Here is a 10,972-nt window from a genome sequence, read left to right on the forward strand (position 1 = left end):
AGATGGCGTTCTGAGGGAAGTGCGGGCAAGAGTGTTCGCTGTCTGAATGATGTCACCGTGCCAAATCAGCTTCCTGCGTTCATTCACACTGAGAGAGTGTCTTTTTTTTTGGGGGGGGAGGCTTTATCTCCTGGAGATAGTGTATCATGAACCCCCACCACCACCACCACCACCACCACCACCCCCCCACCTCACCCCACCCCCCACCGTCCTTAGATACAGGGATTAGTCTCAGGCCCTGTGTTTCGTCAGGAGCTGTCACTCGGGCTAGAGTTTTGAATGAAGTGACGCTTGACGGGCCGAGGAAACGGTAGCTGTGACTGAACGGTAGCTGTGACCCCCACCTCCGACACACCCCCACCTCCGACAGAAAACGCGGAGGAAGCGTTTCCATAGGGACCGCTGTTTGGACCTCGGAATGTTTCACCGCGTCAGATTAAGCCCCAGACGGAATGACACCCTGAGGCGGGCGCTCCAGGCTTGTGTGCCCAGCCGCTGTGATAAGGGTTGGCATTGGGGGTGGGGGGCACATCCACACCCTCTATTTTTGGGACAGTGTGGCAGCGTGGCTGGACGTGTCGGTATTTCCTGCGATTGTCTGAGAAATACTGCAGCCAGGAGTGTGAAGCTGAGGTTTGTCTGTGTGGAACGTAGTGTGCACTCGTGAAGGACAGGAGTGTGCTAGTTTTCCCCCAATGCAGATTTGACAGTGGATGTAGGCCTGATCTGCACCGTTAAATCTGGGTAGTGGTTTGAGGTGCTTTTATAACTCTCTCTCTCTCTCTCTCTCTCTCTCTCTCTCTCTCTTTCTCTCTCTCTCTCTTTCTCTCTCTCTCTCTCTCTCTCTTTCTCTCTCTCTCTCTCTCTCTCTCTCTCTCTTTCTCTCTCTCTCTCTCTCTCTCTCTCTCTCTCTCTTTCTCTCTCTCTCTCTTTCTCTCTCTCTCTCTTTCTCTCTCTCTCTCTCTCTCTCTCTCTCTCTCTCTCTCTCTCTCTTTTATAACGTGCATTAAAGGAAACTAAAGTTTGTTTGTTGAAGGTTTAAAGTTTTTTTTTTATTTCGTAGATCATATTACAGGTTAGCACTCATATCTAAATATTATGTAGACACATGCATGTACACATACGTGCGCGTGCGCGCGCGCACACACACACACACACACACACTCACTCACAAGATCATTTCAATATCTACATTGTCTTACAAGAGAGACAGTTAGTGACTCACTAGAATTACTGAATGTTCTGATGATGTATCAGTGATACGAGGACCCAACATTCGTCCTTAAAAGGGAGAAGGGGAGTGCGAAAAAATATGAGGGACTGGAGAAGAGTGAAAGGAAATTAGCAACAGCAGCAAAACAAACTTCAGAATGATTAAATCAAAACACACACCCAACTCCTCTGCACTCTTCTGTCCTCATGAAACTGTACATCTTTCTCTCTCTCTCTCTCTCTCTCTCCCTCTCTCTCCCTCTCTCCCTCTCTCTCTCTCTCTCTCTCTCTCTATCTCTCTCTCTCTCTGCAGAGCCAGAGAAAAAGAAACACGTAGATCCCGTCATGTTTAAGGCCGTACTGAAGAAAGGCAGAGATGGAGGAGGGAGAGGGGGACAGAGGGACCCAGGTAAGACTGAAAGGTGTCGAGAGAGGTGGGACGTCGTGACAATGTTTCATTACGCTCTTAGTCTGGACCTCGTGTGTGTCTCTGTGTGTGTGTGTGTGTGCGTGTGTGTGTGTTTCTGTGTGTGTGTGTGTGTGTCTGTGTGCGTATGTGTGTGTGTGTGTGTGTGTGTGTGGGATATTAAGAGTGAGAGAGACCATTTGAATTATATATAAACGCTCACCTCAGTTTCTGTCAGTATTTTTGTGTGTCCTGCCCCTCGGCAGTGAGACACATTCAGAAGCCAGCGGGGTCGGGACACGGTGCACCTCCAGTGCAAATGGCTGGCTCTGATAGATGTGACAGGCTTGGCTTAGCTCTTTTGACGGTGTGAAACTGGCTCTCTTTAGGTGTGTGGTGGCAGTTAGCTGCTGGAAAGGCTGTATCACGCTGAGACTTGCCCACTTTAAACTGTCATTGAAAGAAAATGCTATGAAAGGTTGCACAAGCTTTGAACACACACACACACACACACACTTTCTCTCTCTCTCTCTCTCTCTCTCTCTCCTATGCATTCATTGTTACAGTTTCCTACTCCAAAATGCACAATGGATTTCGACTGCAATTTGATCCTCTTGATTCAGCCAAATTTGTGATTCACTGACGCTAACCGTGAGGAAAACTCTCTCGGAACTTTCTCCTATTATGACATCATCTAACGGCTGAGGTCATAACGCGAGGGCTGCTCTCCTTTGGGTCACATTGAGGGTTTGAGCTCCATTAAGTTCTACTGAATCTTAACGATCCTGTGTGACTGAAAAGTGAACTTAACTCAGCGCTGCTGCTGTCCCTCATTCTGTCATCCTTCTCACAACCTCTCAGTGGAACAACTTCAATTAGCCTCATTCAGCACAGCTGTGCCAGTCCCAGCAATGCAAATTCACTCAGTCTCTTAAGTGTGTCACGCCAAGTTTGAATCGAGCCAAACAAACAGCACCTAACCCACATAAGGCACGAGGTTCTTCATCTTGCGGTGTAGTTTGCTTTTGATGTATGAAGATGTGTCTGAATTTTCCCGTTAGCACTTGAGTTGAGTGAATCATGCTCTCTTTGCCCAGTCCAACGCAATCCAGAACTGTTTAGTTCTGTCCTGTTCTGTTCAGTTCAGTACAGATCAGGTCAGTCCAGCTCAGTTTATTGCAATTCAGTTCAATCCAGTTCAGTTCAGTTTGATTCATTTCAACTCAAGATGATTTGATTCGGTTTGGTTTGATTCAGTTCCATTGAGTTCAGTTCAGTTAATCCAAGTTCAGTTCAGTTCAGATCACTTCTAATTCACTTTTGTTTGACTCTGTTCAGTGCATCTCAGTTCAGTTTACTTTACCGACATTATGCAGTCACACATTTGCTTTGCCAAACCTCAGTCAACAGGAAACTAGTTTAACCTCTGGAGTTTAAGTTTGTTTACTGACTTTGGTGAACTCCCCTTGGTTCTAATACAGAGCGTTGAAAAAAATGTCACTCATTTGCCCATTGAGATCTGATGTTCACACACACACACACAAACAAACACACACACACACACACACACACACACACACATACTGCTCAACTATGTGTCCCTGATTTCAGCATATTTCTCATAAAGCATTTATTAGCACCTTATGTTGGTTGTGGGGAACAAAATACATGCACGCACACACACACACACACACACACACACACACACACGTACACGCACACACACACACGCACAGGCACACACACATGCACACGTACACACACACACAATCTATTTGGGTCTGTTGTCAAATTAGAGAGACACTGCATCCTGCTGCTTTTGAAATAGCGATTCTTTCTTCACGCCGACAGCGTGCGTGGTTTGCGCTTTTACTGCAGGGAGTGAAGCAGTCGCTGTGAACATCATCAACTTCAGCGTTTCCATTTCACAATGAGAACTCTGACAAGCCTCTTCATCGAGTGTATGGAAGTCGACCGCACGGGACAGAATCAGTCACCTCCAAAACAACAGCATCACCGATGACGTCGTACCTGATCCTTACCTGATTTGATATTCCACTCAAAAACGGGGCCCAGAGCCCCGCCCCCTCAACCCCCCCTCTCCCAATCACAAAAATGCTCCCTCAAAGAGCTAACCTAAGCCAAATTTGACAATGTCTTTTTACAACGGTTGTCCACTCAGGCGATTACTGTCAGCCGAACTGCTTGACTGAAAAGAAGACACCATGAAAGGTGTGGTGTTAATATCAGGGGGTTCTAGTCATAAGTTAAGGGATAATTAAGAGAGAGAGAGAAAGAGAGCGAGAGAGAGAGAGAGAGAGAGAGATTAAAAAGACAAATTAAAAACAAATGAAGCGGGGACGAGGGTGGACTCTCACCAGCACTGACCACTGGACCGGCGGGAAAAAGGCCTCTCCTCAGATGGACCACTCTGATGGACAGCACTGTAGGATCTATGCCTTGAAAACGAACGAGTGAGAGTCAGAGAGAAAGAGTCCCTCCAGTGGGCTTTGTAATGTCCCTTTCATATGGTTCTGTGAACAGCATTAGTGTGTCCCAGGGCGAATCGAAGAGAAAGCCATGGAAAGTTTGTATTTTGATGCCAGACGCTACAGAAACCTTGTGTCTGCCCCTCCCCAGTTAGGGACATGATGGATGTTGCTGGTCAAGAAACATATTAAATCATTTTTGTATAAGCCAAAATCTCTCTCTCTCTCTCTCTCTCTCTCTCTCTCTTTCTCTGCTGTTCTTCTTGGTGGCATTGACTGTTTTGATGTGCTCAGGACTAGACTTAGTCAGGGATTTTGCTCTGTCGTGGACTGATGCTCCTGAAGGGCAGTGTTGGCTTTGGAGGCGGTCCTGAGCTGGCTTTGGTCTGGGGGTCGTGTAAAGGTTGATCTCCACAGTCAAACCACCTGTTTAATGTTCAGTACAAAAGAATGAATCCCCAGGAGTCTGCTCGGTGAGGCAATGAGCTTGACAGAGATCTGAGTGTGTGCGTGTGTGTGCATGTAGGCATGTATGCCCGTGTGTGTGTGCGTATGTGTGTCTGCGTGTATGCATGCATGTGTGTATGTGTCTGTGTTTCGTGTGGAAAGAGTGTGAGAGAGAGAGAGAGAGAGAGAGAGAAACGTTTATGGGAAAGAGAGTAACTTGCTCCTGTCTGTAGTATAGTATAGTGTAGTGTAGTGTAGTATTTATTATTGGTAATTGAACACAGTTATGTTTAGTGCAGTGTAGTGTTTATTATTGGTAGTTGAACACAGTTATGTTTAGTGGAGTGGAGTGTATTATAGTGTAGTGTAGTGTAGTGTATTAAAGTGTAGTGTAGTGTATTATAGTGTAGTGTATTATAGTGTAGTGTAGTGTAGTGTATTATAGTGTAGTGTATTATAGTGTAGTGTTGTGTAGTGTATTATAGTATAGTGTAGTGTAGTGTATTATAGTGTAGTGTATTGTATATTATTGGTAGTTGAACACAGTTATGTTTAGTGTGGTGTAGTGTATAATAGTGTAGTGTATTGTATATTATTGGTAGTTGAACACAGTTATGTTTAGTGTGGTGTAGTGTATAATAGTGTAGTGTATTGTTTATTATTGGTAGTTGAGCACAGTTATGTTTAGTGGAGTGTAGTGTATTATAGTGTAGTGGGGTGTTTATTATTGGTAGTTGAGCACAGTTATGTTTAGTGGAGTGTAGTGTATTATAGTGTAGTGTATTGTTTATTATTGGTAGTTGAGCACAGTTATGTTTAGTGGAGTGTAGTGTATTATAGTGTAGTGGGGTGTTTATTATTGGTAGTTGAGCACAGTTATGTTTAGTGGAGTGTAGTGTATTATAGTGTAGTGTAGTGTAGTGTATTATAGTGTAGTGTATTGTATATTATTGGTAATTGAACACAGTTATGTTTAGTGTAGTGTGGTGTTTATTATTGGTAGTTGAACACAGTTATGTTTAGTGGAGTGTGGTGTTTATTATTGGTAGTTGAACACAGTTATGTTTAGTGGAGTGTGGTGTTTATTATTGGTAGTTGAACACAGTTATGTTTAGTGTAGTGTGGTGTTTATTATTGGTAGTTGAGCACAGTTATGTTTAGTGGAGTGTATTGTTTATTATTGGTAGTTGAACACAGTTATGTTTAGTGTGGTGTAGTGTATAATAGTGTAGTGTGGTGTTTATTATTGGTAGTTGAACACAGTTATGTTTAGTGGAGTGTAGTGTATTATAGTGTAGTGTGGTGTTTATTATTGGTAGTTGAACACAGTTATGTTTAGTGGAGTGTATTGTTTATTATTGGTAGTTGAACACAGTTATGTTTAGTGTGGTGTAGTGTATAATAGTGTAGTGGGGTGTTTATTATTGGTAGTTGAACACAGTTATGTTTAGTGTTGTGTAGTGTATTATAGTGTAGTGGGGTGCAGTGTATATTACTGACGGTTGAATAGTCATGTTTAGTGAGTTTAATGTAGTGTCGTGTAGTGTAGTGTATTACAATTTACTTTATTATGATGTAGTGTATTAAAGTGTAGTGTATTAAAGTGTAGTGTAGTGTAGTGTATTATAGTATAGTGTAGTGTAGTGTATTATAGTATAGTGTAGTGTAGTGTAGTGTATTATAGTTTAGTGGAGTGGAGTGTATTATAGTGTAGCGTATTGTATATTATTGGTAGCTGAGCACAGTTGTGTTTAGTGACTGAGGCAGATGCCTGTTGCTGTTAGCTCAGCTGTGATCTTCTCTCTCTCTCTCTCTCTCCATACAAACCCAGTGGGATCCTTCTTTTTTTCCTCCTACATCCCTCTCTTTCCTTTCTCTTACAAACAAAACGAAAAGTTTCAGTTTGATATTTCTTTTTTTTCTTTTTTTTCCCCCTGATCAGTTCCAAATGCTTTACCATGCAGTGTTAGTGACAGTTAAATGATCCAATTAAGAGAGTAATTAAGACGTGGTGCTCATTAAAATTCACTGGGTGATTGAAAACCAAACAGGATGTTGATTTGAAACCGAGTCAATTCACTTTGAGACTTAATGAGGCTTTAAGTCAGGGCTGACTGATTTTATCTGTCTAATCATTCACGGCCCCGTCTCTTTCACAAATATGAGAATTTCAGGTCTGTGCAATTTTTTGTTTTTCTTGTGTGTGGTTCTTGCTCTCTCTCTCTCTCTCTCTCTCTCTCTCTCTCACTCTGTGTGTGTGTGTGTGCGTTTAATTGTTTTTATGAGTGTGTGTGTGTATGTGTGCGTGTGTTTGTATGTGTTTGCGAGTGTGTGAATGTGTGTCTGTGTGTGTTTGTGTGTGTTTATGAGTGTGTGTATATGTGTTTGTGAGTGTGTGTGTGTGTGTGTGTGTGTGTGTGTGTGTGCGTGCGTGTGTTTGTGTTTGTGTTTGTGTGTGTGTGTGTGTGTGTGTGTTTGTGTGTGTGTGTGTGTGTGTATATGTCTGTGTGTGTGTGTGTGTGTGTGTGTGTGTGCGTGTGTGTGTGTCTGTGTGTGTGTGTGTGTGTGTGTGTGTGTGTGGTGTATATATGTGTTTTTGTGTGTGTGTGTGTGTGTATATGTGTTTGTCAGTTTGTGTTTGTGTCTGTGTGTGTGTGTGTGTGCGCGTGTGCGTGTTTTCAGAGGGGCCCTCCTTCCCACTGGTAAACTGAGCAGTGCTTGTGTAGGTTCCTCCATGTTTCTTTTTTTTTTTTTTCTCGAGGTCATGATGAAAAGATTGCTGTGGAGTTGTGGAGAACCACATGAGAACAGTTCCTCTCTTTTCTCATTTTACTACAAAACGAGGCCTACAGACCTTAATCTCCCACAAAGCCCTCTGTTACTCTCTGCCCCTTAACTCCATCAGAGGCAGGAATCTGCAGAACATGTGTATTAATCAGTAAGAGAGAGAGAAAGAGAGAGAGAGAGGGGCAGAGCAAGTGAGTGAGTGAGAGAGGGAGAGGGAGAGGGAGAGAGAGAGAGAGAGAGAGAGAGAGAGAGGCAGAGCAAGTGAGTGAGTGAGAGAGAGAGAGGGAGAGGGAGAGAGAGAGAGAGAGAGAGAGAGAGAGAGAGAGAGAGAGAGAGAGAGAGAGGGGCAGAGCAAGTGAGTGAGTGAGAGAGAGAGAGGGAGAGGGAGGAAGGCAGAGAGACAGTGTTAGGGGGAAAAGGAGAGGATGGAACCTTCAGTGGACAAGAGGGAAAAGACAGACAGTCAGCCAGACAGAGAGGCAGGCAGAGGGAGAGAGAGAGAGAGACAGAGAGAGAGAGAGAGAGAGAGAGACAGAGAGAGAGAGAGTGACAGAGAGAGAGAGAGAGTCCTGTCTAAGACGGACAGATCAATTTATGAGAAAACTTTTCTGATTTATACTGTGGTTGCATTTGTATGTGAGGGCCAGAAAAGGCTCTGACTGAGAGAATAGCTTTTCCATGCCCCGGTCCTCTCTGGTCAGCGCTCCCGGTTCAAACTTTAAAGCCGAACGCTGGACTCTTATGTATCATTTACATTGACCAGACTCCCCAGTGCAGCGGACGGCCTAAACCAGATATATATACCAAATTAAAGCTTTAAAAACCACGTGGGTCTGTGTTGTGTTGCCAAGAGCACAGTGGAACTGTCTATATTTACTCAGCTCCATGGCGGCAGCAGATGGATCAGCTCAGATGTATATGTGCGTGGTCTATGGTGATAAAGCTGGGCCCTCGAATCTTTTCGCTCCTGAAAAGACTCTTTACATCACGTTGCTGCTACCTTTTATACAGAGGTAAACATCACAGATGGAAGTGTAGGATGAAATGTGTGTGTGTGTTTTCAGAGAATCTAAATGCCATCAAGATGCGTGTTGCACTTTTCAGATTCCATTCCATTCTTGTTTGTTTTTTTGTTTGTTTGTGTACTCTTGTGGTATTTTCCGTGGGATTTTTTTTTTTTTTTAAAGAAATCTTCAGGAAACATCAGAACTAGTATCTCCTTTGATAAATGATCACTTTATTGCACTCTCCACAAATTTCATTTCATTTCTTTCCCTTTATTTTCAAAGTATTTATTTTTTTACTTTAATTTGTCCATGTGATGTATGTGCAAGACATCTATGTTCTCAGGCAACTAAGGAAACACTGAATCTAATGATGCATTGTGAATATTAATTGTAAGAATCTACTAAACACCACAAGACTACCTCAAGGTTCTGTCTCCTCTCTCTCTTTTTCCCTGACTAAAAATAAACTTTTTTTGTGTCCTTCCAACCTTGACAGGTTTCAGACTTTCACATCTGAATGATTAATCATCAGATATTTAATATTTAGCCGGTGATTAATGGACCCTTCGGCGTGCGCTGGACTCCTGGGCGGTTTTTTTTTCTTAAACGGAAATGAGGAGTTATCTCCAGCGTGTGGGATATTCTAATCGTTTTAGGCGTCCTGTCTCGCGAGGGCCGTTATTACCGAGGATCAGATTCAGACTAACGCGGCGCAAAAAATGAAACTGGCGATAGCAATCAGTCCCCCACCCCCCTAAAAAAACAAAACAAAACAGACGATCAAAAAAAACCTGTCAGATGGGAAAATGATGCAGATCTCGGTTAACTTGACCGGAATTCCATGCAGTGGTCTGCTCAATGATCGTTCGTATCACGATCTCTACTCGTATTTCTGTCTCGTCATTATTCCAGCGCAATTATTGGCCAGACGAACATCGGCGTTGGGAAGTTGTGCACATGAGCGAGTGAGAGAACGTGATGGATCCAGACTCTGGCCCCTGTCACCGACGTGTGTGTGAATTTGAGAGACGCGTTCAGCTGCTTCAGATTTCCTCGCGTTTAGCGCTTGTGTTGAGCCTCTGCACTGCGAATCCACCAGCGTTTCATTAACAAAAAAGCAAAACAAAAAGAAGAGGTTTCACTTCACTCGTTTCTACTGTGACCCTGGTTAATCCAGCAACAGGATGTGTGGGAGGCCGAAAACCGTGGTAACCATCTGCGCTCTCGCTGCAGGGCAGACACACACACACACTCTCACTCACACACACTCACACACACACACACACACACACACACACACACACACACACACACACACTCTCTCCCACACACACACACACACACATATAAGGCAGCTGTGTGTGGAGTGTAAGTCTCTCGCTGTCCTCAGACTTTCATCTACAACACTTTGTGTTTTTTTCTGTTATTAATTTAAGTAGTTCCTCTCTGTCTCTCTCTCCCTCTCTCTCACACACACAAACACACAAGCACGTGGTGCTTGTTTAATGTGTTTCAAGAAAACTGTGTAGTTCTGGGAGTTCTAGGAAGTGCAAATGAATGAAAAGAAACAGCATTTTTGAATCATTTCAAATTTAGCAATGATATCAAAATATCCATGATAATATATGACTGCTTCAAACACTTTTGGCCAGAGTGTTTGCTTTGGAATTTTAAACAAAATTATTCTCACATGTCCCCAGAGGAGTCGGAAGTGTGTTTGTTTGTGTGTATGTGTGTGCGCGCGTGTGTGTGTGTGTGTGTTTGTGTATGTATGTGTGTGTGTGTGTGTGTGTGTGAGTTTGTGTGTATGTGCATGTGTGTGTGCACGCGGGTGTGTGTGTGCGTGTGTGTGCTTACTTGCAAGTTAGTGTCTATATATTGTATATAATTGTGAGTTTGTGTGAGCTTGTGTGACTTTGGGTACGTGTGTGTGTGTGCGTGTGCGTGTGTGTGCATGCGTGCGTGTGCGTTTCTGTTTGTGTTTGTGTAAGTATATGTGTGTGTGTGTGTGTGTGAGAGAGAGAGAGTTTGTGGTGAATGGGTTCTGTATTACATTTGGACCTCAGTCCATGGCAGTCAGTTGGGCAGTCTGTTTTCACTGCGGTTATTTCGACCCAAATGAAAGAGAGAGAGAGAGAGAAAAGAAAAAACACACAGCTATTTGTAACGATCACGCTAATGAGATTTCTTGCTTTTGAAAAGCAGCGGTCGGATCCGAACAAAGTCCAGCTGGAATCTGTGGAAAAGAAATATGAATGGATGTTTTCTTTAAACATCAACAACAGCAAAAAAAAAAACCCTTCTATATATACAATGGTAAATGAGGTTGATTTATGCCGTAGTTTAAGGGCAAGAAGGACAAGACTCGAAGTTGTGTTTATTTGTACATATCGTGTATAATGTGATAGTCGTGAGGAAGAGAGCACCATCCTCTCACAAAAAAAAGTCTTCATTTTCTGCTCTGTGTGTGTGTGTGTGTGTGTGTGTGTGTGTGTGTGCGCGCGCGTGTGTCTTTCCAACACCACCCTGTCATATGGTTTTCATCTGACTGACAGTGAAGCAAATTAGCAAAAACATGCTTTGGTTTCAGACCGTTTGAAGTTTTTTTTTTTTTTTTTTTAATG

General features: G+C 43.2%; 1 protein-coding gene across 1 annotated transcript in view; it reads left to right on the forward strand.

Moving 5' to 3' along the window:
* Positions 1-1,557: 1,557 nt before the first annotated feature.
* The window catches only part of tanc1a (tetratricopeptide repeat, ankyrin repeat and coiled-coil containing 1a), a 55,323-nt gene continuing 45,908 nt past the window's right edge, over positions 1,558-10,972 (forward strand). Inside the window, 1 exon segment of the mRNA XM_030781169.1 lies at positions 1,558-1,621. Coding sequence (XP_030637029.1) covers positions 1,558-1,621 — 64 coding nt within the window.

The sequence above is a fragment of the Chanos chanos genome, chromosome 8, assembly GCF_902362185.1.
Source record: "Chanos chanos chromosome 8, fChaCha1.1, whole genome shotgun sequence".
NCBI lineage: Eukaryota > Metazoa > Chordata > Actinopteri > Gonorynchiformes > Chanidae > Chanos > Chanos chanos.